This window comes from Podarcis tiliguerta (assembly GCF_965153285.1).
Source record: "Podarcis tiliguerta genome assembly, chromosome: 17".
NCBI lineage: Eukaryota > Metazoa > Chordata > Lepidosauria > Squamata > Lacertidae > Podarcis > Podarcis tiliguerta.
This window is the reverse complement of record NC_139550.1, coordinates 29,816,130-29,843,226: the sequence shown is the minus strand read 5'-3', so window position 1 is coordinate 29,843,226 and position 27,097 is coordinate 29,816,130. Positions and strand designations below refer to the sequence as shown.

Sequence of the window (27,097 nt, the reverse complement as noted above, 5' to 3'; positions counted from 1 at the left end):
GTGGCCACAGAGGAGGACAGCGTTGGCTGGAAAAGAAGCTGGGAAAGAGCCACACTCCTCTTAAAAGGCAGTTTTATTTAAATTAGCTTTCCATAGAAAACAAAATCAAGTAGCTAAACTAAATCAAAGTAATCTGAAGTGCTCAACCTCCCTATCATTCAAGCTTCCCTCCAAAGAAGCTCTTACTTCTATTCCTGATCATCTACCCTTACTCACCGAGGATCTAAAAAGTCTCAGCCATCAGCTGACTCTGCTACATCCCGCCGTTACCAAAGATTTAACTGGAAGGGGAACAAAAATCACTCCATGCAGTCGCTTTCTGCAGCCCTGTCAGGACTGCAGACCCATTCTGTGATGAAGGAGCAAAAGGCAGCTGCATCCACCCCAAGTAACGTTTTGTGATGTTAACAGCCAGGCCTTTAAATTTGTTTCCAAAAGTCGGGTTCTTTGCAAATTGGGCACCTTAGTGACATGGCTGGCTCAAGTAGGAGAACAAAAGTCTTGAAATGGTGAGGTGATGCAGCTTGGTCCCTTTTCCAGCTCAGGTGTCTCCTTGCCTCTTGAATGAGTGTGCACCGTCCTTCGCCCATGGGCTTTCCCTGAGGCCAGACATTCATGATGAAAGTGTCTGCAACAGAGATTTTAGGTCTTGTAATTAGGGCATGCACTAAGGGAGAAAGATGAGAGATGCCAACCCCTTGTTACCACTCCCAGAAGCACATTAGTTCCTATGCTTCCATTGGTAGGGGTGGGGATTGGGGAGCAGTGGGCGCTTTGACAAAGAATATTTGACACCCAGCAGCATTTTTAGCATCTGTTGCATGCCATACGGGATGGCCAGAAGTTCTTACCAGCTGCCTTTCACATCGAGTTGGAGTGGTTGGCCGGGTGAGGCGGTGTGCTTCTGCCGAAATGAGCAGCTGGCGTGGGATGAGAAGGTGTGCCGGTTGCGTTCTGGAAGAAATACAGCTTCAAAGAGAAGAAAATTAATCAGTTGTAGAAATCAAGCAGGCTCGCCTCCTTCCACCTAGAATCAATAAGTTAATTTGAAAACTCAGTGACTGCACTTTTAAGAATACTCTTGTTTAATCAAAACCTGAACGCAAACAAGCAAAAGCAAAACCTGTGTGTCTCAAACTGAATACATGACCCGTGGCAAATTGTTTTTGGGCTACTTTTCTGCTACCAAGTTAATGGCAAAACAAGGTCTTATATTAAGGGCTGGAGATGCCATATATTCTCTAGAGTAGCCCACTGGATGTGCCTGCTTCCCTGTTCTGCAAGTTGCTGAGGGAGCAAGCATTACCATTTATTTCCCATTTCACAGAGAAACTGCTCAGTACCTGTTTCTTCAAGGCTTAGCTGCACATGCCAAAAATACATAGATTTGTCAGTATGCCGGGGCCGGGGGAATCAGGTTTGGAAACATTGTGTAACTGTTTTTCTTGTTACCATCCTAATCCAGTTTGGCAAACGGCAGAATAGGTATAAATAATACTCCATTCTCTAGAGCACAAAGTTTTTTTTAAGAAACTGAAGTTTCCTAGGGTAGCATAGTGAGACTGTAAATCTGTACATTTGCAATCGGCATGTACTAATACTTGAAATGTACGTGGGAAAACTGGATTCACTTTAGCTGGGTAATTTAATCCACCCCATCCCACGTTAGGCTGGATATCCAGCTATAACTGTTTCCCCATTTATTAGATACGAGCTTTGTACAGGATGTCCAAGCCAGCCCTGAGGCATGTGCGTAAGAACAATAATCCACATCCTTGTTGGATCTTGGCTGTGGAGTTTGTATTGACACTACCAAGGTGGGGCCAAAGAGTTTGCTTAAGAGTTCTCATTTAAGTTCAGTGTTGCAGGCAGAATGTGACTAATCCTGAGCACATTGCACTCCTCTGTCTCAGCCTACAGTGTCATTTCCGAACCTTGAAATGCATGCATGTGAAAAGTCCACACTGTAACGCCAACTGTGTTTTTTATAACGTGCCTAAAACTATATGAAAACACAAGACAAAAGTGAAGGGAGTTTAACAAAGGAAAAAACGGATTGGGGGGGGGCTAGCTGCAAAACAGCTCATTTATTTTTCTTACATTGTACTTAATAGGCTTCGAGGTTTAAAAATACAAAACGAAAAGACAGCAAAAAGCAGATAAACCAAGCTTTTAAGGAAGGTTAGAATATTAATACTAATATTTATTAACGTTTGCCTCTCTTCGAAACCCTAAGTATTCTCAAAGCAGCTCACAATCAGGGGAGTATAAAATGTTTTAAAACCCATTAAAATCCTACAAATTAAAACTAAAAATATGAAACTAGCAAAAAACAAATCATCACAGACAGCCAACAATCTCAATACAGCACTGAGTGTAATATTCAATTAAAAACTACCCCCAGTTTTCTCGGGTGGACTGAAAATATATTTAGGGCCTGCTTAAGACGAGGAGGGAGCAAAACGTATCTCTTGAGGAAGGGAGTTTCATAGTTGAGAGGCTGTCGCTGAAAAAAACCATCTTTTGCACCCTCCAGCCTGACTACCTTGTGGTGAATCTGCAGGCACAGGCTCTGTAGCCGATTTCAAGGCCTGGCAGCCCATACGGGTAAAATGGCCCAAACTTGGGCCCAAACTGTTCCGAGCTTTAGAAGTTATGATCCGTACTTTGAATTGGGTTTGGAAGCCAACAAGCAGCCAGTGCAATTCATGGAACCTATTACTCTTGACATAAGAGCCCAGCCCCTGCAGGTACCCAGTCTGCTGCATTTTGCACAAGGGCAAGGGTCTGAGCCAGGGGTAGGCAACCTAAGGCCCATGAGCCACAAACAGCCCATGGGGGTCGTTTAACCGGCCCATGAGCTACCCCCAAACCGAGCCGCCCGCTTGGCAAGTCCCTCTGTGCTGCACTAAACTAGCGCAGGGACTCACTTCCGTGGTGCTGAAAATTGCGTCTGCGCATGCACAGATGCAAAAAATCGCATCTGCACAGGCGCCGGAAATCGCAACCCCTTGTGCGCGATCCGGCCCACGGAGGGATCTCTGCTGGAGTGAACCGGCCCAGGCAAGGTAAACCTTGCAGACCCCTGGTCTGAACCCTATTCAGAGGCAGCCCCACATAAAGAGCATTGCAGTAGTCTGGTCTCGATGTATACAAGTAACACTCTGGGATCTTACAGACTTCATCAACTTCACTGTTCCAGCCATATTCCGTCATTTACAAATTCGGCTTCTGCTGACACAGCATATACTGTAGTTTTTGCTCTAAAAGACTCACTTTTTCCCTCCTAAAAAGTATGGGGAAATGTGTGTGCGTCTTATGGAGCGAATGCAGGCTGCGCAGCTATCCCAGAAGCCAGAACAGCAAGAGGGATTGCTGCTTTCACTGCGCAGCGATCCCTCTTCCTGTAGTGGCTTCTGAGATTCAGAATATTTTTTTTTCTTGTTTTCCTCCTCCAAAAACTAGGTGCGTCTTGTGGTCTGGTGCATCTTATAGAGCGAAAAATACAGTACATTTCCCACTGTGCTGCAAATTAGTGAGCAGCACCAATATATGCATTAATTACATTAAAATCCACATCAAGGGTGTAGCTTTACACCCCAGGGACCTTCCAGGCTTCTCCTTGCTGCCTCCTTGACCATTTCCCTCCCCGGATCACAACCCTCACCAATCTTGCTGCATAAACTATGTGCATATTCCTGTCTGGATTTAACTGGGTTGATGCTTCTAGCCTGCCTGGATAGAGATGTGTCGCATAAATCCGATTTACGTTGTGCTAGGCAAGTCCCACCCACCACCAGCATGCAACTTTCATACAGAGAAAACCCCACCGCCCACAGCCCCCAGCTCTGGTTTGCAGGTACACCAGCGGAAGAACCAAATGGCTGCTATCTTCAAAGCGAGAGCACTCGTTACTCCTCCATTCACCCCAGGATGTCATCACAAGCGGAAGTCTTTTTTTCCCCACCAGAAATGTCCTTCCCATTATATCTGGCAGCATTTCCCCCACCACTGGTGATCCAACCAGTCTGAAGAAAAGTTCTGACGAGCTCAAAGTCTTGCTCCCGACCAACTTTTAGTTGGGCCTTAAAAGTGCTGGAATTGTTGCTAGAAAGGTTTCAATGGTAAATCACAGCCTGTTGTTTCTTAATCAAATGCCTGTTCTGTTCCTCATAATTTTGGGCACAATGAGCACTATGATATAATTGGAATTACTTTATACAGTGGAACCTGAGAAGCCAAACACCTTAAACTCGAACCTTTCGGCTCCCGAGCAATCAAAAACCGGAAGTGATTGTTCTGGTTTTTGAATGATTTTCGGAAGCCGAATGTCTGGCGCAGCTTCCGATTGACTGCAGGATGCTCCTGCAGCCAACTGGAAGCCGTGCCTTGGAAGTCAAACGTTTTGGAAGTCGAACGGACTTCTGGAATGGATTTTGTTCAACTTCCAAGGTACTCCCATTGTACTCCCACTATGCAATGTTTACATCATATTCTAACAATTTTTTCAGGGGTCCTGTATAAAGCTACGTCAAATACTGCAAGTTCAGAGCAGATTTTGTCAACCTGTTGCCCTCCAGTCAACCCCCTGCCTGCATGACCAGGTAGGCAAAGGCTGGTTTAGAGATGTTCATAATACTAAATTGCCACAGGGTACCCAAAATTATAGGAGGGACGCGGGTGGCACTGTGGGTAAAACCTCAGCGCCTAGGGCTTGCCGATCGCATGGTCGGCGGTTCGAATCCCCGCGGCGGGGTGAGCTCCCGTCTTTCGGTCCCACCTCCTGCCCACCTAGCAGTTCGAAAGCATCCCTAAGTGCAAGTAGATAAATAGGTACCGCTTTATAGTGGGAAGGTAAATGGTGTTTCCGTGTGCTGCGCTGGTGCAGGCTCACCAGAGCAGCTTCGTCACGCTGGCCACGTGACCCGGAAGTGTCTCCGGACAGCGCTGGCCCCCGGCCTCTTAAGTGAGATGGGCGCACAACCCTAGAGTCGGACACAACTGGCCCGTACGGGCAGGGGTACCTTTACCTTTACCCAGAATTATATAGTAAAATCATGCAATGACATCATCATGTTTCCAGCCCTGAGTACTTTTGCTGCTGTAAAATCTCTGCAACTTCCGAGGTTAAAAACTCATTTGAAATATCTGACTTTCTAGCGGCTGCATCGTACACAGCTTATTTCCCTCTACTTTTCCTTCCCCTCTCGGCACAAGTAGCATTTTGCTCTCCAAACCTTGCCGTAGCTTAGTGGGAAGAGAAGAAAACATACCTTGCAACCAATAGCCAGAAGGACATGGAGAGAAACAATGACAGCCAACAGGGCGCAAGCTGCCAGCCTGGTGTCTGAGCGGATAACTGGCCAGAAGGTAAGAACCAGAACTGAGCCAGAGAGACCCACTGCAAAGATGAGCAGCAGCCACTGCAGCCAGGATATAGGAATCAGCCACAGCATCTGTGAATGAAGGAAGTGGAAGTTGAGTAGGAACTCATACACTCTTCATGAGAAACAGGACCTCAGCCAGTGGCAGCTCTGAGTTTTAATTCAGGTCCTTTTTGATGAAATCCCACTGCACAAAACTAGCAGTGCTTGAGGAATGTGTGAATGTCTGGAGGTGGTTGGAGAATGGATGGCGGCTAACAGATTGAGGCTGAAGCCTGACAAGACAGAAGTACTGTTTTGGGGGAAATGGGGCAGGTGGGTGTGGGGGACTCCCTGGTCCTGAATGGGGTAACTGTGCCCCTGAAAGACCAGATGTGCAGCCTGGGAGCCATTTTGGACTCACAGCTGCCTATGGAAGTGCAGGTCAATTCTGTGTCCAGGGCAGCTGTCTACCAGCTCCATCTGGTACGCAGGCTGAGACCCTACCTGCCCATAAACTGTCTCACCAGAGTGGTGCATGCTCTAGTTATCTCCCACTTGGGACTACTGCAATGAAGGTGACCCGGAAACTACAATTAATCCAGAATGTGGCAGCTAGACTGGTGACTGGGAGTGGCCGCTGAGACCACATAACACCGGTTCTGAAAGACCTACATTGGCTCCCAGTATATTTCTGAGCACAATTCAAAGTGTTGGTGCTGACTTTTAAAGTCCTAAACGGCCTCGGCCCAGTACACCTGAAGGAGCATCTCCACCCCCAACGTCAGCCCAGACACTGAGGTCCAGCTCCAAGGATCTTCTGGCAGTTGCCTCACTGCGAGAAGTGAGGTTACAGGCAACCAGGCAGAGGGCTTTCTCAGTAATGGCACCAGCCCTGTGGAACACCCTCCCTTCAGATGTCAAGGAAATATACAACTATCTGACTTTTAGAAGACATCTGAAGGCAACCCTGTTTAGGGAAGTTTTTAATATTTGATGTTTTATCGTGTTTTTAATATTCTGTTGGGAGCCGCCCAGAGTAGCTGGGGAAACCCAGCCAGATGGACAAGAAATGAATGAATGAATGAATAATAATAATAATAATAATAATAATAATAATAATAATGGAAGGCACAACGGAGCAGGACTTTTGAGTACTTTCTACTGGAACGTTATGCTCTGCAAACGGAAAAGAAATGACATATGAACCAGTCTTTTCCTTGCCACGCCATTTGCCTTACTCACCGCAGTGGGGATGTACACAAATAGGGAATAACCATAGACGCACACCATCTCCAGGAAGGTGTAGGAGTCCACATGGACCTGGACCCCCTTTCGCCACTGCAAATAGCCCCACAGGGCAAGGGGTACCAGCCAGGCATAGCAGTAGATAATTATTCCGGCAATGGACACTATGGAAGAAAAGGAAAACAATATTAAGAGCAGCATTCGCTCCAAGGCAAAAGCACTGGCAGGGTCAGTAACCAGGGCTTACCCTACCAGGAACAGGCCTCTACATATTTGCCTTCTGCCTGCCCTTCTCCCGCAGGCGCTAAGAGGAGCAGAATCTCCTTAGAATAACTTAGTCATAAAATGAATGGAAGCTTTAAAAGTAGTTCTCAGTTATGATAAGTAAACACAAGAAGGAGGGAGGGAAGGAGTTTTGTGCATATGTGTACACACACACAGACCCTTCCTTCCTTCCTTCCCTCCCCCCATGTTTACTATCATAACTGAGAACTTCTTTTAAAGCTTCCATTCATTTTATGACTAAGTTATGCTAAGGAGCTTCTGCTCCTCTGCGAGAAGTTAAGGATATCTGGGAGCCAAAATTTAGGCATTCTGAATACTGTCCATTTACCCATCTGACACGCCCCCAGTAGGAAAGAAAGGAGTCATTACTACAGCTCTTGTTTCCTACTTTTTTGTAGGCCACACGCCACCTTGCTCAAAAGCTTTTGTAGGTAACATGCAACTTACGAGTACAGTGGTGCCCCGCAAGACGAATGCCTCGGAAGACGGAAAACCCGCTAGACGAAAGGGTTTTCCGTTTTGGAGGTGCTTTGCAAAACGAATTTCCTATGGGCTTGCTTCGCAAGACGAAAATGTCTTGCGATTCCTGGGTTTTTCCCCCCCTCCCCCCCTTTTTCCCAAGCCCCTAAGCCGCTTAACAGCTGTTCGCTAAGCTGCTTAACAGCTGATCTAAGCCGCTTATCAGCTGATCTAAGCCGCTTATCAGCTGATCTAAGACGCTAATAGCCTTTTAGCAGCTAATCCGCTAATCCCTTAAGCCTTTAATAGCCGCTAATAGCCTTTTAGCAGCTAATCCGCTAATCCCTAAAGCCGCTAATAGCCGCTAAACCGCTAATAGCGCTAATCCGCTAATGGGCTTGCTTCGCAAGACGAAAAAAACCGCAAGATGAAGAGACTCGTGGAACGGATTCTTTTCGTCTTGCGAGGCACCACTGTATTTTTTACCTTTCCCCCTAAAAAATCTCTATTTTGCCCATTCTTTGTGTGCCTTCAACAATACCCAATATATAAAAGGGTTAAGATTGTATAAAGCTTAAATTGCAAGAGACACTCCCCCTTTGACTGCTCACCTTTGTGGAACTGGGGGCTGCCCTTTTTCTCCTGGAAGCTGGACAAGTTGCCGCTGATAGCCAGTGTGAAGACCAACGTGGCACAGATCCAGAACGGTCCTGTGAGAGGCAGAAATACAACATTAGAAGACAAAAAAAGACGGGCAGACTTCTTGCTTGGCAAAGAATAGAGGGCAGGGCAAAGAATGGAGCTGACTGTGAACTCATTTAACCAATACAGAATAAGGAAGCAACTGAAGAGCCGGGGTTCACGGGAGGTGTCTCAGCACAAACTTGTACAATCCATCTACCTACTCCTCCTCTCACTCAAATCAGCTTTGGGAGGATTTAAGATTTATTCTAGATAAATCTGGGGCTGAATTTCCAAAGTCAGAGATCCTTATAATGGGGGACTTCAATGCCAGAATCGGAGCAGATATAAGCTTATTCACCGATAAGTCGCAATTATTCATAGAAGAGGAGTGGTTTCCTACGTGGAATTCACAGGACAAGACCATTAATAGGGCTGGCATCATACTGCTGGAGTTCACTATAAACTGCGGGCTGCACAGCTTGCACGGCACACCCAAAGACTGGTCCGGGGGATACTATACTTTTCTAGGATCTAGAGGGGCAAGTGTTATAGATTACATCTGGTCCTCCTCAGCATTTAATGATGAGGCATACTGTTTCAATGTGTTCAACAGAACCGAAAGTGACCACCTTCCAATTGCCATCTCCTTTCACCACACACAGCTGGGGCCTCCCAGCTCACCACACCCCCAGGATTCATCGACCCTGGCCCCCGGACGCAAGAAGTGGGACATCTACCTGGAGCAAGACATAAAAGTCCTCCTAAATTCCCCTGAGATCCTAGCCCTGAAAGCTCAGCTGTTAACAACGAATGTGAATCATTTCTCAATTTTCCAGCAAATTCTAGTCTACTTGCTCCCTTCGCTTACGAAACCTTCCCGTGCGATTCTATCCTGGAAGAATCAAACCTGGTTCGACCAAGAATGCAAACAGTGCAGAAGTAGGCTTAGATTTCTCCAGTCAGACATGAAAGCAGACAGCACTCAGAGCAAAATCAGGGAGTTAGCCCAATTTCGTTCATACTATAAGAAGCTGCTCCAACATAAGAAATTGCTCTTTGCGAAAGAACGCTGGTCGGCTCTGTCAGTGGCCATTAAAACCCGTGACGACAAGAAATTTTGGAATTTAATTAATGCAGGTCTAAGACCCCCCTCATTCATTGTTAATAACATCACAGCAGCCAGCTGGCACTCTCACTTTGCTCAGCTGTATTCCACCTCAGATTCTGACGTAAATGTAGTCACCACCCTTCCAGCATCTGCCTTGCCCACCTGGGAGCCAGTCTCCCCAGAGAGATGTACTCAACTAATTAGCATGCTATCAGGGGATAAATCCCCGGGGGAGGACATGATACCACCTGAGGTATTCTTATCGAACCAGTCGTGGTGGGCCCCTATTTTAGCATCTCTCTTTACCACCATTAATGCTACTCTTAAGATTCCACCTAACTGGAAACAGAGCATAGTTATCCCAATACATAAAAAGGGGGACCCACAAGATCCGCGCAACTACCGACCTATCAGCCTGTTGGACATATCATACAAGGTTTACTCTAGATTCTTGCTAGAGAAATTAATTGAGTGGGCAGAAGAAACAAAGCTATTCCATCCGGAACAGGCTGGCTTCCGCAAAGGTCACAGCACATCTGGCCAATGTCTTGTTCTACTTACCCTGATTGATAAATACCTAAACAGGTTCAACTGCAAACTACACGCGGCTTTTGTGGACCTGACCTCCGCCTTTGACTCCATTCCCAGAGATAGGCTATGGCAGAAGCTTAGTCATACCAGCATAGATAAGAGACTCCTCCTCCTTCTTATGGAAATTCATAATGACATATCGGCCAGAGTAAAATTCGGCCCTCTGGGAGCTCTTTCTGATTCTTTCCCTCTGAATAAAGGGGTCAAACAGGGCTGCCTCTTGGCCCCTTTTCTATTCAATTTCTATATCAATGACATCGTCACAACTACGAAGGCCCTAAATCAATCTGCCCCCTCCTTACAACAGCTCAAGATCCCCATATTACTCTATGCGGACGACATGGTGATACTGTCATTAACCAAGCTGGGCTTAAACAACATGCTCAGAGGGCTCATGACATATTGTGATACCAACTCCCTTAAAATTAATTTCGCCAAAACCAAAATTCTTACTTTTGGCATGAAAACTCGGAAGTCACTCTGGAATTTTGAGGGCCATTCTATTGAACATTGTTCAGCATTCAAGTATTTGGGTATCATTTTTCAGCATGGGCTTAGCTGGTCAGCTCACCTAAATACAACCATCCTGGCTGCCCGCAGAACCATCAAAGCCTTGGAGAAATTCTACTATGCAAAAGGCGGCCAGCTGGTTCCACCAATCAGAAAAGCATTTATCAGCAAAGTCCTCCCGATGTTATTGTATGGGGTTGAAATCTGGGGGTGGAATTTAAAAACACTACAACGGCTGGAGATTCTACAAAACTCTTTTGCACGGAAGATACTGGGTCTCCCCAAGGGCTCGGTTGCAGCACAGTTAAGAACAGAACTGGGCCTCCCCTCCATTGTTGCGAGAGCCCACATTAGAATTATTAGCTTTTATTGTAAATTAATCAATGCCCCAGGTCCCCTACTAGCCAGGCAAGCCTTTTTAACGTGTTCTCAAAGCAATAAATGGTCCAAGGCCATGGTGACTATCACTGCACGCTACTCTCTCCCAAATCTTGACTCGCTGTCCTCTTGGGACAAACATAAAATCCGGGCCTGGATTCTTACAAGAGACGAGGCCATGGACCGGGCACAGTCCACCTCAGCTCGCCTCTCCATGTGGCTCCCTAAAGTGAAAGTGGTAAGATCACTTGCCAACTACTTGATAGACCTGACGGAGCCCAACTTGAGAAGAGCGTTTACTATGGCCCGCTTCCATTCTATACCCACGGCCTTCCTGCAGGGGATTTATTCTAAGACCCCTATTACCCAGCGTCTATGTCCATGCACAATGAATGAAGTAGAGGACTTCATACATTTCTTTTTCTACTGCCCTATTTATGAGCCAATAAGATCTAAGCTCCTCCTTTTGATTCCGTCCACCATTACATCTAAGGAAGACTGTTTGAAATCGCTTCTTGTGGACGCAAATCCCCAAATCTCACGTGGGGTGGCAATATTCATAGTGCAGGCTCTGAAACTCAGGGCTACTCTGACAGGGTAGCGTGCCCTAGACCTGGACCTGTTTTAATCTTTTTATTACTTTTAACTCAATATGCTGAGTCTGTTCTGGGGCCATTTTGTGCTTTATATATACCCGCATACTAGTTTTTGGGCGCTGGCTATTATATCTTTGCATTATTGTCTTCGGGTAACTTAAATGTCACTACGCCAGCCAAAACACCTGAATTTTGCTGGGTTGCTTGTCTCTAGTTTGTCTTTTTTCTTTTTTGTATTGTCTTATTTTGCTATGGCAGTTTGCTAATGCAATAAAGGTTTTTGATTGATTGTCTCAGCACAACACTGGAGGCCACCTAGTAGAGCAGGCCTTAGAGGGAAATCTATATTCCCCAAGCACAAACCTTGGACACACAAAAGTGTAACACATTGTTAGGCTACCAGTCCATCTAGCGCAGCCTCCCCCCCAACCTGCTGCTCTCCAGATGTTTGGGGCTTAACTCCCATCATCCCAGCAAGCTTGGCCCAAAGGTCAAGGGTGATAGGAGCTATAGCCCAAATAATCTGTAAGAAAGAATCAGAATCAATGAAGAATCTTCTTCGACATCAACTTCGTTTGGACTGGTCATGTTGCTCGGATGCCCGATTATCGTCTCCCAAAGCAACTACTCTATTCTGAACTTAAAAATGGAAAGCATAATGCTGGTGGTCAACAAAAGAGGTTTACAGACTGTCTCAAGGCAAATTTTTAAAAATGTACTATAAACACCGACAACTGGGAAACACTGGCCTGCGAGTGCTCCAATTGGAGAACAGCCTTTACCAAAGGTGTCATTGGCTTTGAAGACGCTCAAACACGGGACAAAAGGGAGAAATGTGCTAAGAGGAAGGCACGCTTGGCAAACCCTCACCGTGATCAACTCCCATCCGGAAACCCATGTCCCCACTGTGGAAGGACGTGTGGATCCAGAATTGACCTCCACAGTCACTTACGGACTCACTGTTAAGACCGTGTTCATGGAAGACAATCTTACTTGGCTACGAGTGATCGCCAAAGAAGAAGAAGCAGAATCTGTAGGGCACCAAGTCCTACAGTCTGATCTAGTTCTAATTCCCCATGGCTTTTCCCGGGGTCAGATATCCATTGACTGATGATGCCCAGGGTTAAGCTGGGACCTTCCACTTGCAAGGTATGTACTTAGGGATGACAGAGCATGGAAATGAAGACTGCACTTCTGGAAGATGACTAGCAAGCTTCACCCCCCCCCCCCGGTTGTAAACAAAAATTGCCCTTTTCCCTTATGGGGTATCCAAGAGCCCATATAGAGTCCTTACATAGGTTCCCTATTGGTAGGAAAAAATAACAGAGGCCAACCAGAGAATATTGAGAAGCAAAGCAGCTAGTAAGCCTGATCTTTATTGATCTGTTGCAACAGGGTCCTCACTCACCACAGGAAGGAGGGAGGAGGAACCCAGAACAATGGCGCGCAAGGCCTTATAAAGACTTTTGAAATTGCCACCCTGTAGATCAAGACCACCCCCAGAAACATCATACATACATCACAGAAGGGGTGTAACCTAAGACCACCCCCCAGATACATCATACCTACATCACAGAAAAGGCGGTCTAAAACAGAAATTTGAATGTTGTTTTTCCTGTTTGCCAGGTTACCTGCTTGCCTTTCCTGATTGTCTTTCCTGATAGTCTGTCACCCATTAAAATGCTGATTACTCAATTCGTGAGACAATGGGAAGGCTCCCTGACCCCCCTCCCTCCTTGCAGGGAAAACATTTGGTCAGTTTGGGAATCAAAATGGTTTCAGGTGGGTCATCCTGTGCTGATCTATGTACGTGCTTGGTTGGTACACTTATGAACACTACCATATATCTAAGACCTCAAAATTCCTATCACACCTCTCCCCGCTTAATCAGGACTTGCTTCTCAGGCTGCTGAGCAAGTTGCATTCTCTGTCCTGGGCATAGTATGCTACATCACAGTTTACAGTTCAATCCAGACTTTGCAAAGCAGGAGGCAGTGCTCTGCATCAGTCTGAGCTTCTCTGTACTCACCATACAGGTCAGGGTTATTCCGTAGATGGTGCCATACAAAGTTTTTCCCTGGCAGCGGAAGCAGTGACCCCTTTATCCTGTCCAACACCTGATAAACAAGAAATAAGCCTTGCCTCAGCAAAATGGATCTCATGCGGACGTGCAAGGATGCAGGGCCTTTTGCTTCCCATCTCAGGAGGTGCAGGAACCACTAGAAATATTGTACAGGCATTTCTATGCCTTGCACTAGACCCCATTGTCAGGGTATGGAGAGAAGATGGATAATATGGTTGCCCAAAGCCAAGCAAGCAAGCTTGTGGTGGAGGGAAGACTGAACTCAATTCGTTATTCTAACTTCATTGTTAGGAAATCTCCATCCCCATAGTCAGAACATCACTGCTGTGGATTTCAGCTCCTGAAAATATCAGTTGATCAGGAAGATCTTCAATTTGTACCCAACAAAATAATGGTGGTAATTCAGCCACAGCAGAATCCTGGAGCCAAATTAGGCTCAAAGCACAATACAAATGTGCCAGCCATGAGGTTGTGCCTCCAGCCATGAAACAGAACTGGACCCTATGGGTGATCTAGCCCAGTGGTGGCCAAACTTGGCCCTCCAGCTGTTTTGGGACTACAATTCCCATCATCCCTGACCACTGGTCCTATTAGCTAGGGATGATGGGAGTTGTAGTCCAAAAACAGCTGGAGGGCCAACTGCAAACTATATGGCAGGTCTTGTGCTTCTTACTTGCAAGCTGAGTTACTACACTCCCTCATCTTGTCAACTGTGGCTGATTCTTGGCTGCGCCTATGAAGCTAGAACTACCTTACCTGGTATGTGTCAACATCGAAGAAAGCCTGGTAATATTCAAAGGTCCAGAAACTGGATTGCTTCTTCTGGGAACTCAAGAGCTGCAGGGATGAGAATACAGGTTACTGCTTTGCCCTCGGCCAGGAAAGATATTTTGGGTGAGACAAACCAACCCCTGGGCTTCTTGCGAAGATAGAACTCCTGACCTCGTGCCCTAAGCATTCTTACTTTAATAAAGAAAAGAAAAAGAGGCAGAGTGCTTCATTCCAAATCCAAGAAGAAGACCTCTTTCTTTCATGGATGCTTCTCCTCCCAGGAACTCCTTTCAGCAAGCTTTGAGGAAACTCCACAGGCTGCAGTTGTGTGTGTTAAGAGGTGGGGGGTGAAACTTATGGGAGGGACTATAATTACTAGGAAACATTATTTTTATGGAAATTCTTCCAGTTACTCTTCACACAAGGAACAATAGGAATTTTGGCTGCTCAAGAGTGAATTTGGTAGGGTGACACAGCAAAGTGCTTCCCCCCTCTGTGTGTGTGTGTATGCGCATTGTGTTTTTATTTATTGTTTTTCTTACCCACCCTTCACAATAAGGTTCCAGGGTGGGTTACAGCATATTAGAAACACACAGAGTACCTTTAAAACATCAACAAACAAAAAGCACACCCATTACCTACGGGACCGCCTCTCCTGGTATGCCCCACAGAGAAACTTACGGTCTTCAAATAAAAACATCTTGAAGGTCCCAGGCCACAGAGAAGTTAGGCTGGCCTCAACTAGAGCCAGGGCTTTTTTGGCCGTGGCTCCGATCTGGTGGAACACTCTGTCACAAGAGACCAGGGCCCTGCGGGACTTGACATCTTTCCGCAGGGCCTGCAAGACAGAGCTGTTCCACCAGGCCTTTGGCCAGGGCACAGCCTGACTCCCTCCCTCGGCAATCTTCGCAGAGCTCTGGCCCAATGGTTGCCAGTGGCTTGAATTAATTAATTTTATAATGAATGATTTTAGAGTGTTGTTTGTACCGTTTTATTGTTGTTAGCAGCCCTGAGCCCGGCTTCGGCTGGGGAGGGCGGGATATAAATAAAGTTTATTATTATTATTATTATTATTATTATTATTATTATTATTATCTGAAAACACTAATTCCATACAACACGTTACAGGCGGGACACAAAACTAAATTCTACCCTTTTCAAAGCAATCAATGGAAGCCAGACAAACTTCTGTGGAAAGGGAGGTCCACATTCTTGGAGCTACCACCAAGAAGGTAATCTCACAAGCTCCCCCCAACCTGTAAGAGCGGGAGAACTACCAGGTACCAGGAAGGCCTCCTCTGCTGATCTCAAGCCCCAAGCTGGTCTACATAGGGAATGAGGCATTATTTCAGCTGTTTGGAGTCCCCCCCCCCCCCCCCCGCCATCTAGGCTTTTAACACAAATGTGAGAGAGCACCTAAAATTGGGCTGGGAAGCTATGAGGGAACCAGTGCAACTGCTACAGACCAGGAGTTATATGCATTCTATGCCTCCTATCCTCCTTATCTATGTAAATCACTGTGCTTTACACCAAAGCTCCCATTTGACCTGATATCTCCTTCCCACTCTCTTCCAGGTCCATAGGAAGTGGCCCCTTGGCTAGGCTTATGTTTCCTTCCTTCCGCAAAGCAGCTACTTCTCCAGCTGGCTATAAATCAACATGCAGGACAGAATTTGAAACAGCAGCACCTCTGTTTTATCATCCTCCTCTTCTGCCTCAGGCTCCTCACTGTAGCCGGAAGACATGTTTACGGTTGTGTGGCTTTGCCGCTCACTGATGCTAGGAGTGGTGGCATCCGCATTCTCAGCCAGCAAATCTATGGCTTCGTCAAATTCTGCAAAAAATAAAATAAAATAAAATATGCCAGGCAGTCAGGACAGAAATACTAGCACAATCAGATTTCGCTCTAGAGCCCCTGTAGCTCATAGCTAAAACAGCACTTCCATAGCGTGACACTCAATGGAAGCAGTTTTGCAGGTGAGCAAAAGTAGATTTTTGCTCTGCCTGTTGCAGAGCTGCCAAGTTACTTGTCTGGAAGAAATTGTTAGCCAAGCCAGTCACTGAACCATTTTCTCATCTGGGGCTTAAAATCCCAGGATGCCACCAACAGAGGAGGTGAAAAAACCTGGACGGCTTTTTCCTCTAGTTTTAACATACTTCTCTTTGCTTTATTACATTTATATCCCAGCGTACATAGCTCTCCTTCACCTTCATTTTATTTTCACAACTACCCTATGGGGTAAGTCAGGCTGTGAGTGAGCGACTGACCCAGGGTGACCCAAGGAGCTTTGTGGCTAAGTGGGAATTTGAACCCTGGTCTCCCAGGTCCTAGGCTGGCACCCTAACCATCACACCACACTGGTGTTTCAGGTACAATTTAATGTGGTACCAGAGGCAATGTTTGAAATTCTGAAAGAACAGGTATAGGACCCCACTGTTTAGTGAGTAGCTTCAACCTGTGTTTTTTGAGGGGTTTCCCCCCCCCAAAAAAAGCTCAACAACTTTTAGGTTGTCCTGGTTTCTACTTTTTGAAATATGGCAACCCTAGCTTAAGGTAGAAACAAAATTTGGATACTTTCAAAGAACTTGTGTTTCCTTGAGAAATCAAGGTAGGCTTACCTATCTTCAGAGGCAGCTGGAGCAATCTACACCAGAGAAAAATCAGCACCCCCCCCCAAAAAAAACCTCCTGCTCACAACACGTTGTGTTGGGTTTTTTTTTGTTTTTTTTTTGCATTAAGCAAAAATTATCCACAAGTATAAAAACTGTTCATTATATTCTCCTGAACCTAAGAGAGAGATGCTGTATATGATGGTTTGTGGGCCAGGAAAGCCCCAGTTCAAGTCCCACCACAGCTACTCCTATGCATGATTACTCAGAAATAATCCCATTGTGTTCCATGGGGATTACTCCCTACTGTGTGTTTAGGATTACTACTGAACAGACATGCATGGCTTCCACTGTAAATCCCATTGCCTTCAATAGATTCTGCTCCCATTACAAGGTTCAACCTTTGCTCCTTCAACCCTCTTAACAGCAGACAAGTTCTCAGCAGCTGGACAAAAGTTATCTTATGGGGTGGGTACTCTCCAAGAGCCAGAGTTTGAAATTAGCAGGGCGCCAGGCACATTTTGCACCGAAAGTTTCTGCATTTGCGAACACCTCTGCAAGTCTGGGTGCTGCTTTTTGCGCCTACCTGACACTCAAGGATTACTGAAATGTATGTGCTCTGAAGCCTTGAGGATAGACAATATGTTAAGGAGTTTAACAATAAAGAGTAGAATGTTTTGAAAACCGAAGTACGGTAGCAATATTTTTATTGTAAACACCAAATGAAACACGTATTAACAATTTTTGCTAAAAAATGTGACATTAACTGTCACTTATGTGAACTGCTTATCACTTAGTTCATGCTTATCAAAATAGTAAATAAAAAGTGTTGTTGAACCACACAAACACCCAGTAGCAACTACACAGCAAATTTTGGCGCCCACAACCCAAGTCCCAGAAGCCATTTGGCTCCTAGCTTTTCTATCCCAGTTTCTAACACTGCCAAGAGCTGTAGAGCATATTCCTGGTATGGACGCGGGTGGCGCTGTGGGTTAAACCACAGAGCCTAGGACTTGCCGATCAGAAGGTCGGCGGTTCGAATCCCCACGACAGGGTGAGCTCCCGTTGCTCAGTCCCTGCTCCTGCCAACCTAGCAGTTTGAAAGCACGTCAAAGTGCAAGTAGATAAATAGGTACCACTCCAACAGGAAGGTAAACGGCGTTTCCGTGCGCTGCTCTGGTTTGCCAGAAGCGGCTTAGTCATCCTGGCCACATGACCCGGAAGCTGTACGCCGGCTCCCTCGGCCCATAAAGCGAGATGAGCGCTGCAACCCCAGAGTCGGCCACAACTGGACCTAATGGTCAGGGGGTCCCTTCAACTTTACCTTATTCCTGGTATAGAAGACTAATGAGATAGGAAAGGTAGATAATCCAACAAAGGTTATGCTCTTGTAAGTAGGACATGTATGAACAGGGAAGTTTTGAGGTTGGTAGAGAAAGCACACTTCACAGCCTAGTGCCCAAAGCTTGCCACAATCCATAACTCACTCAGGGGAATTAAAACACTCACCATGAAACTTGAGCTCATCTGGGGCAGCCATGATGCAACTGGATTATCCTGGAAAAGATAACAAACTGCGTTGGCAGAAGCATCAAAGAGCTTTGAAGCACCTTAAAGGCTGAAACTGTATTATGGCATCGGTCTTCATGCACCGCAGCCCACCTCCTCAGCTGCATGAAGCATAATCATAAACTGGCAGGTGCATATATTATAGACACACAGATGTGTACATTTAGATGGTTGGGTTGGGATGTATGGACAGGAGGCAGTTAAAGGCAGCTTCAAACGTGGGGGTAACCTGTGGCTCTCTGTATGTTGCTGGACGCTTATCAGACCCAGGTCAGCACAACCAACAGTCAGGGACGTTGGCAGTTAGAATCATGGAACTGTAGAGTTGGAAGGGATCCTGAGAGTCATTGAGCCCAACCATCTGCAATGCAGAAATCTCAACTAGATCATCCACGGCAGATGGCCACCCAACCGCTGCTTAAAAACCTCCAAGGAAGGTGAGTCCGCTGCCTTCCGAGGGAGTCCTTTTCACCGTAGAACAGCTCCTAGTTGTACTCTGACAACATCTGGGGTGGGGGGCAGAGACACCGCTAGCCCTCTGACTTAAAAATGGTTGGGACGAAACCAGGGCTGGATTTAGGTTTGATGAGGCCCTAAGCTAATGAAGGTAATGGGGCCCTTTATATGTCCAGCTGTCCTTTGTCAACAACAAATTGGCACTGTTTTTTGTGTTGAATATATGCTATATAGTAATTTATGGACCTAATAGGTATCTAAAGCCATTTGCACATAACAAAATACGTATTTTATCAAAGTAATTGATACAGAAATGAGCAAACCAGTGATATTTTAGGGAGCAGGCTAGCAGGCAGGGCCCACTACACAACATGTAGGTTTTATTTTATTCATCATCTTATATTTTGGAAATGTACATCCAGGTTTTTCCCCTTTAAATTTTTTGGGGGCTCCCAAGAGAGTGGGGCCCTAAAGCGATAGCTTGTTTAGCTTATATGTAAATCCGGCACTGGCCGTGAAACGGTTCCCAGCTGCTGCTGCTCAAATGCCCTCAGTAAGCCTTCTAGTGGCGTAGATAAAAACATGCGGCACATTTTGCAAAGCTAAGCAGGGTCTGGTATGGGGCGGGAGGACTGGCGTCGAGAATCCTGCCTCGCAGGAGGTTGGGCTAGATGACCCTCTGGGTGTCCCCATCCAACTCTAGGATATTCCAGGAAGCACCTCTCCTCCCTCTGCCATGGCAAGCCTGCGCCACGGAAGGGAACAGCCCTGGACCCTGAGCATCACAGTCCCTCGTCCAATGGGGGGGGGGGGAGAGAGGAGGCACTCTGCACAGGCTCAGAGACAGGGCGGTACTTTCGAGGCCTGAGAGAGAGCACAGGTCGGCCTCTTGCCACGCGGAGCCTGCGACCCCCAACAACCTTAGCCCCCCCTTGGCAGCCAGAAGCCCCTTACCCGGACGAGGCTCTCGTCACCCAGCGGAGGGGCTTAGCAGGCAGAGCCCGCCCCACGAGGGTCCCTCAGCGGCGGTGGGGGGGAAAGAAGCCCGGCCAGCCTCACCAGGAGCTCAGAGGAGCCTCGGACAGCGACGAGGGCGCAGCTTCCAGCGCGGCACCGCCGCCGCCCCTTCGCGGCTTCCGGCGCGCGTCAAAAGTGCCCCTGGCGCTCATAGACTCGGAAACGCCGAGACTGGAGGCCCAGCGGGTCACGTGACGGGGTTTCCACACGGACACGGGTGCTTCGGCACTGCGCTTGTAATTCCGCCTGCGATGGAGGGAGCCCGTGAAGGGAAAGCGACCCGGCGGGACTTAAAGCTGCGCGTGTTTTTCTGCTCCAAGGCAGAAGCAAGAAAGCAGGGCAGGCTTGTGAAATGTCCGAAGAATCCCAGAATTGGGAAGTTGGAAGAAACCCCCGAGGGTCATCTAGCCCAACCCTCTGCAATGCAGAAATTTTCACTAATTCTCGCCTTTTTTTTATTAGCCGCTTCGATGTGTTTTGTTTGCTTTTTTTTAAACAACCAATTGGTGTCTAGATGTTATGAAATAAATCAATAATTTAATATATATACCGCCCTTTTGTCCTAGGATCACACGGCGCTTTACTGTATAAACTACACAGAGAACAAAATACTAAAAAAAAAAAAAAAGCTAGTCTAGAGCTTTCCTATCTCTATGAGCTCCTGCGCCTCACCTCTTCCTTCTTCCGGTCTCCTTTCCTATCTCTATGAGCTCCTGCTTCTCGCCTTCTCTTCCTTCTTCCGGTCTCCGCTGAGCGGGTCCGTCGCGCTTTAGCGTCCGGCTTCGCAGAAAAGGCCGGCGATGGCGGATCCTCCGAGCCCGGAGAAGAGGCGCCTTTGGGGGCGGCTCCGCACCGGCCGCATAGGTGAGGCGGGCAGACGAGCGGGTGGCTGGAGGGGAGGCCCGGGCTCGAGCCCTGAGCGCCGTCCGCTTCCTCAGACCTCACCCCGAGGGACGGGCGGGGAGGGAGGGAGAGGTTCGCCGCCGCCTCCCTGCATGCTTCCCTGGGAGGAGGTGGCGGGTGGTGCCCTTCTGTGGCGCGCTTTACCTCGGCCCGGGGCCGCCGCCTTTTCCTTCCTCCCGGCGCGGAGTTCACGCAGCTGTAGGTTCCTCTTAACCAGAGTCAGGTTTATGGAACTCTCTCCCAAAGAGGATTAGAGACAATCAGGGAGCAGCGCCGGATTAAAGGGGGTGCGGACTGTTGTCCCGCACAGAGCGCTGAGACGAGGGCAGTGCTGGATTTAGGTATAAGCTAAACAAGCTCTAGTTTAGGGCCCCCAAAAAATTTAAAGGAAAAAAACCTGGATGTACATTTCCAAAATATAAGTTAAAAAACAAATAAAATAAAACCTACATACAACAACAGTGTTTTGGTTGTGTAGGCTCCTATGATGTAAGTCATGGGCCCCGCCTGCTCCCTAAAATATCACTGATTTGCTCATTTGTACAGTATATATATAGGGTGCCTACATTCTGCATGGACTGTCAACATATGCAAATGGCTTTAGATACCTATTAGGTCCATAAATTGCCATATAGCATATATGTAACACAAAAACAGCAACAATTTGTTGTTGACAAAGGACAGCTGGACATATAAAGGGCCCATTAGCTTAGGGCCTCATCAAACCTAAATCTGGCCCTGGATGAGGGGGACACAAAATTACCACAATAATAATCCCTGTAATCATAATGAAACCTATACAGTGGTACCTCGGGTTACATACGCTTCAGGTTACAGACTCCGCTAACCCAGAAATAGTACCTCAGGTTAAGAACTTTGCTTCAGGATGAGAACAGAAATCGTGCTCTGGCAGCGCGGCAGCAGCAGGAGGCTCCATTAGCTAAAGTGGTGCTTCAGTGGTGCTCCGGAACGAATTAAGTACTTAACCTGAGGTACCACTGTATTCATATAGGTACCAATTCAAAGTCATGAAGGATGCCAAATTTTGGGCTGGTTCACGGTTCACTATATGACCTGCATGGCATGGAGGAGCATCAGTGCTCAGGAGGTTTGCGCTGGTTGCTGATCGGCTGCCGGGCCAGGTTCAAGGTGTTGCTATTAGCATATAAAATCCATAACAAGTTGGGGCTGCTTTACCCACAGATCGCCTTACCCTACAGGTGTCCACTCTGCATTTCAGTCAGTGGAACTGGCACTCCTTCAAGGTGCCACGTAATGCCTGTTCTGTATTCGTAAGAACACAGTTGTTCAGTGTGGCAGTTGGAACTCCCTGCCTATTGAGATCACTGTACTCTCTTATTTTTTTTATTTTTTTGGACATGCTAAAAACATTCCTGTTTAGACATCCAGGTGGTTAGAAAGTCAAAGCAACTCACCTCTTTTAGTACAGTGGTACCTCGGGTTAAGAACTTAATTTGTTTTGGAGGTCCATTCTTAACCTGAAACTGTTCTTAACCTGAGGTACCACTTTAGCTAATGGGGTCTCCCGCTGCTGCCGTGCTGCAGCGGTGTGATTTCTGTTCTCATCCTGAAGCAAAGTTCCTAACCCGAGGTACTATTTCTGGGTTAGCGGAGTCTGTAACCTGAAGCGTCTGTAACCTGAAGTGTCTGTAACTCGAGGTACCACTGTACTTCCGTTTTTGCATGTTTTAAAGTAGGGTTGTGAATTTGTCTCAATTTTACTGTTTTGTCTTTTCACAAAGTGAGGGTTTTTACAATCAAGAGGTGTATAAACTTTACGAAATAAATACATAAATGAAACAACCACAAGGCTATCAGCCAAGGCTACTAGCCATACCCATGCAGAGTGTCTCAGAGGCCTGGAGTGGGAGCCCCCAGTTGGCTGGGAGGCATGGGGCGTTCTTGCCATGACAGCATGAGACCAGCAGGCCCCAGATGGGCTCCTCTGGCCAGCTTAGCCCACCGAGTCCCGAGGCAAGTGCACCTGATTGCCCTCCTCTGCATAGGCCAGGTACTAGCAGTGATGGCTGTGCTGTACCTCCATAGCTGGAAACATTGGCATGAGGATAGTGGTTCTTGTGCTCAAATCCTAGTCACTGGTTTCCCACAAGAGGCATCTGGTTTAGCCACTGTGAGAACAGGATGCAGGACTAGATGAGCGAGCCATTGGCCTGATCTAACAGGCTCTTCTTCTGTTCTTACCATCCCTATTTTCTTCTCCCCCCCCCCCCAGCTTTGTGGTGCAAGAGCCTTCTGCACGACTATGCCGAAGCCTGCAAAGAGGTTGCTCTGGGTGTCAGGCAGCGGCCGGGGAAAGCTGGGCTCTACCTCTCACTGCTGGCTGGAGCGGTGGGCTGCAGCCTCCGCAGCCCCTGTGAGTCTTCCTTCGAGGCCAGCCTCCTGGAAGCCTCGGGCACCCTCCTCCTGCTCTCGCCCTGGACCCGCAGCAGCAGCTCAGAAGGGCACGTCCAGCGGCTGACGAAGCTGAGGAACCGGGGCCAGCTGCGCTTCCAGAACCTGCTCTTCTTCTCCCTTGTCTACGAGGCTCCTTTTGACGCGGGAGCAGATCTCTACCAGGCGCACTGCAAGTACCTGAAGCCACGCTGGATGGAGGTTCCCAGCCAAGTCCTCGATGTGGGCTTCTGGGGGCGCTGGTGGGTTCTGCACTCCAAAATGCGGGATCCGGACATTAACGAGGAGGAGTTTCAACACCTGCCGGAGCATCTCAGGACAATTTCTTTCCATAACCTCCATTCGGAAGCCAACGAGAAACTTTTTGACGAGAAATACAAGCCTGTTGTCCTGACAGAGGAGCAGATCCAGCAAACAGAAAGGGAGAGTCAGGGAAATTGACATCATTGATGTGCCTTGGTGGCTGCAGTTTATCATCTCCCTTTGGAGATGGTGGAACAAAGAAAAAGATCCGTTAGGAGCATGGTCTGTTTTCTTCTAGGATCCTGATTTTCACTGTATTGTTCATGTAGACTCAGCCAGGTATGGTGAATAAATGAGTAAAAAGAAGAAGCACCCCTTGTCTTGAAATTTTCTTTGATTCCCTCTCCAGTGTGGTGTAGTGGTTAAGAGCGGTAGACTCGTAATCTGGGGAACCAGGTTCGCGTCTCCACTCCTCCACATGCAGCTGCTGGGTTACCTTGGGTAACACTTCTCTGAAGTCTCTCAGCCCCACTCACCTCACAGAGTGTTTGTTGTGGGGGAGGAAGGGAAAGGAGAATGTTAGCCGCTTTGAGACTCCTTAGGGTCGTGATAAAGCGGGATATCAAATCCAAACTCTTCTTCCCTTTCAGTTCTTCACATTTAATTTCTCAGGAGCTGTACCTCCACAGGAGCTCTGTCCAAAACTTATTCTGAAGATGTACAGTGATACCTCGGGTTAAGTACTTAATTCGTTCCGGAGGTCCGTACTTAACCTGAAACTGTTCTTAACCTGAAGCACCACTTTAGCTAATGGGGCCTCCTGCTGCCCCCGCGCCGCCAGAGCCCAATTTCTGTTCTTAAAGTAAAGTAAAGGTACCCCTGCCCGTACGGGCCAGTCTTGACAGACTCTAGGGTTGTGCGCCCATCTCACTCAAGAGGCCGGGGGCCAGCGCTGTCTGAAGACACTTCCGAGTCACGTGGCCAGCGTGACATCGCTGCTCTGGCGAGCCAGAGCCGCACACGGAAACGCCGTTTACCTTCCCGCTAGTAAGCGGTCCCTATTTATCTACTTGCACCCGGGGGTGCTTTCGAACTGCTAGGTTGGCAGGCGCTGGGACCGAGTGACGGGAGCGCACCCCGCCGCGGGGATTCGAACCGGCGACCTTTCGATCGGCAAGCCCTAGGCGCTGAGGCTTTAACCCACAGCGCCACCCGCGTCCCAACAATTTCTGTTCTTATCCTGAAGCAAAGTTCTTAACCTGAAGCACTATTTCTGGCTTAGTGGAGTGTGTAACCTGAAGCGTATGTAACCTGAAGCATATGTAACCCGAGGTACCACTGTATAGGGTTTGTTATTCTCTTGACTTTTCCCCAAGCCTCCCCTTTCCTATAGTATATGTGCTTGAATAAGTATTTTGTAATACTGTTAGTGAGAAGCTGGGAGATCTTGAGTTATTACAGTGCTGCCTAGTTTAATTTTTGTGGAAATCTTCCATCTGAGGTGAAAAATAGCTCATAGCATCTTCCCATGTGTGTCTGATCAGAAGTAAGCCCCACCGAGACGAGTGCCGCAACCCCAGAGTCGTCTGCGACTGGACCTAATGGTCAGAGGGTCCCTTTACCTTTACCCTTGTATAGGGTTACAGTCTTCAATTTTGCTGTTGGATTTTGGGGGCAGAGGGTCAAACGGAAAACTTATCAGAAGCGGAATGGGAGAACCCACAGTCACCTTGTCCTTTGCTTTCTCTGACTTTTAAATGCTTTCTTCTTTTTTACAAGCCACAGTGGTGCCACTAGCACAGCCCTGGAACATGCCAATTCATGTCCAGTGTGTTCCACTACTAGTCAGATGTGTTAGGGTGGTTTTTTAAATTTGTGTTCATCTTTGCATTTTCATGAGCTCCTGTAAGCAGGGTGGTCCATTGACAGCAGCAAAGAACAAAAGAAAAGGTGCAATTGCATTATTAAGTGCAGTGGAGAGAAAAGTCTTAGAATGCAGGAATCTCAGCTAAAGTATCCATGACAGATGGTTATCCAACCTCTGCTTAGAAACCTCCAAGGAAGGAGAGTCCACCACCTCTCATGGGAGTCTGGAAAAGGTTTAAATTGGAGTGGCTGTTTGGTTCCATTCAACAGACGGCAGCGAACAGGGAGTGGGAAGAAAGAGGCAGTAATTACAGGATTTTGTCACCAGGTGGCAGAAGCAGAGTGGCAGGCAAGGGAGTAGGAAATTTAAAGCAAGGCTCAGTTGTCAAGGGGGATACAGACTCTCCATTGTTTAATAAAAGCAACAATAAAAAGGCCGTTTCCTCTTCTAAATTGTGCACCTTTCTAAGGCTGGTCTATTTTTGTAAAAGATGTGATGGATTTTCCCCACCTCAATTTCTATTCCTATTTTTAATGCACTATGCACACACAACTATTCCTTATTTCAACGAGGGTCCCTGTGGTTAGAAGAGTGTGGAGTTGCTTTTACTGCAAGGAGGTAATGACTAATGAAGGCATGCTTTTACTGCAAAACTAACTCCATGCACTGAGGCTAGTTTGGATTTCTAGCCCAAAATGCTCTTGAGATGCAGCAAAGGTTAAGTTACTTGTAAATTGCGCCTTTGGATCTCACATCCCAAATTCAGTGCTCGGCTGAATGTAGAAGCCTTTTGTTCCACAGAAGTGCACACATGTTGCTCTTTTAAATGTGTTGCATTTTAAATTAATCACATTGTTGACAAAAGATAATACTGGCTTCTTGTTGTAGTCGTTTAGTCGTGTCCGACTCTTCGTGACCCCATGGACCAGAGCACCCCAGGCACTCCTGTCTTCCACTGCCTCCCGCAGTTTGGTCAAACTCATGCTGGCAGCTTCGCCAACACTATCCAACCATCTCGTCTTCTGTCGTTCCTTTTCCTCCAACTTTCCCAACAGGGTCTTTTCCAGGGAGTCTTCTCTTCTCATGAGGTGGCCAAAGTATTGGAGCCTCAGCTTCATGATCTGTCCTTCCAGTGAGCACTCAGGGCTGATTTCCTTAAGAATGGATAGGTTTGATCTTCTTGCAGTCCATGGGACTCTCAAGAGTCTCCTCCAGCACCAGAATTCAAAAGCATCAATTCTTCGGCGATCAGCCTTCTTTATGGTCCAGCTCTCACTTCCATACATCACTACTGGGAAAACCATAGCTTTTACTATACGGACCTTTGTTGGCAAGGTGATGTCTCTACTTTTTAAGATGCTGTCTAGGTTTATCATTGCTTTTCTCCCAAGAAGCAGGCGTCTTTTAATTTTGTGGCTGCTGTCACCATCTGCAGTGATCATGGAGCCCAAGAAAGTAAAATATCTCACTGCCTCCATTTCTTCCCCTTCTATTTGCCAGGAGGTAATGGGACCAGGTGATGGGACCAGTAGTCATGATCTGGCTTAGAGAAAGACAATAGATCCTGTCCTCTTCGTTTTTGATGGGGTGGGGGCACTTTTGCCCTTTCACAGTTTGGCTATATTCCTGCATTTCTCTATTACGTTCTATGAGCAACTCTCACTTCTGCACAGTGAGAAGACCAAAAAAAGAGAGCATTCATCTAAGTAAAGCTGGAGGTCCTGACTGGGGCAGGGGGTGAGCATCTTTGTGTACCTGACTGTATAGTTCCATTCACCAGATGGCAGCAAACAGGGAGTGGGAAGAAAGAAGCTGTAATTTCAGGATTTTGTCACCAGGTGAAGGTTAGCGTTTTAGTCCATTTGGGAAAATAATAGATAACGAGAGCCATCAATATTGTAGAAAACAAAAGAAAGTCCTAAT

General features: G+C 47.1%; 2 protein-coding genes across 4 annotated transcripts; one reads left to right on the top strand and one right to left on the bottom strand.

Annotated features, from left to right (window-relative positions):
* Positions 1-55: 55 nt before the first annotated feature.
* Positions 56-20,514, bottom strand: YIPF2 (Yip1 domain family member 2). Of its 3 annotated transcripts, none has more exons than XM_083420600.1 (10): positions 20,401-20,514; positions 18,196-18,243; positions 15,765-15,910; positions 14,062-14,142; positions 13,252-13,339; positions 7,967-8,065; positions 6,609-6,775; positions 5,274-5,456; positions 852-969; positions 56-628 (listed from the first exon to the last, which is right to left on the bottom strand). In XM_083420600.1, the coding sequence occupies exons 2-9, from the start codon at positions 18,224-18,226 to the stop codon at positions 862-864; spliced, it is 903 nt and encodes a 300-aa protein (XP_083276726.1). In that variant the 5' UTR covers positions 18,227-18,243; positions 20,401-20,514; the 3' UTR covers positions 56-628; positions 852-861. The 3 variants fall into 3 exon arrangements, with proteins under 3 accessions (XP_083276726.1, XP_083276725.1, XP_083276724.1); XM_083420599.1 differs by lacking the exon at positions 20,401-20,514 and adding an exon at positions 19,771-20,140; XM_083420598.1 differs by lacking the exon at positions 20,401-20,514 and adding an exon at positions 19,666-20,136.
* On the top strand, positions 20,466-23,676 carry TIMM29 (translocase of inner mitochondrial membrane 29). The gene is made up of 2 exons (XM_083420741.1): positions 20,466-20,592; positions 22,886-23,676. The coding sequence occupies exons 1-2, from the start codon at positions 20,529-20,531 to the stop codon at positions 23,503-23,505; spliced, it is 684 nt and encodes a 227-aa protein (XP_083276867.1). The 5' UTR covers positions 20,466-20,528; the 3' UTR covers positions 23,506-23,676.
* The last annotated feature ends 3,421 nt before the right edge of the window (positions 23,677-27,097 follow it).

What these genes read in the sequence shown, in the direction of transcription:
- YIPF2 (XM_083420600.1), bottom strand. Translation starts at nt 18,226, where the DNA reads ATGGCTGCCCCAGATGAGCTCAAGTTTCATG. An exon ending in TCGATGTTGACACATACCAG is followed by an intron (nt 13,340 to 14,061) that starts GTAAGGTAGTTC and finishes CTTGTTTATCAG; the next exon opens with GTGTTGGACAGGATAAAGGG. An exon ending in GAATAACCCTGACCTGTATG is followed by an intron (nt 8,066 to 13,251) that starts GTGAGTACAGAG and finishes TGCCTCTCACAG; the next exon opens with GACCGTTCTGGATCTGTGCC.
- TIMM29 (XM_083420741.1), top strand. Translation starts at nt 20,529, where the DNA reads ATGGCGGATCCTCCGAGCCCGGAGAAGAGGCGCCTTTGGGGGCGGCTC. An exon ending in GCTCCGCACCGGCCGCATAG is followed by an intron (nt 20,593 to 22,885) that starts GTGAGGCGGGCA and finishes CCCCCCCCCCAG; the next exon opens with CTTTGTGGTGCAAGAGCCTT.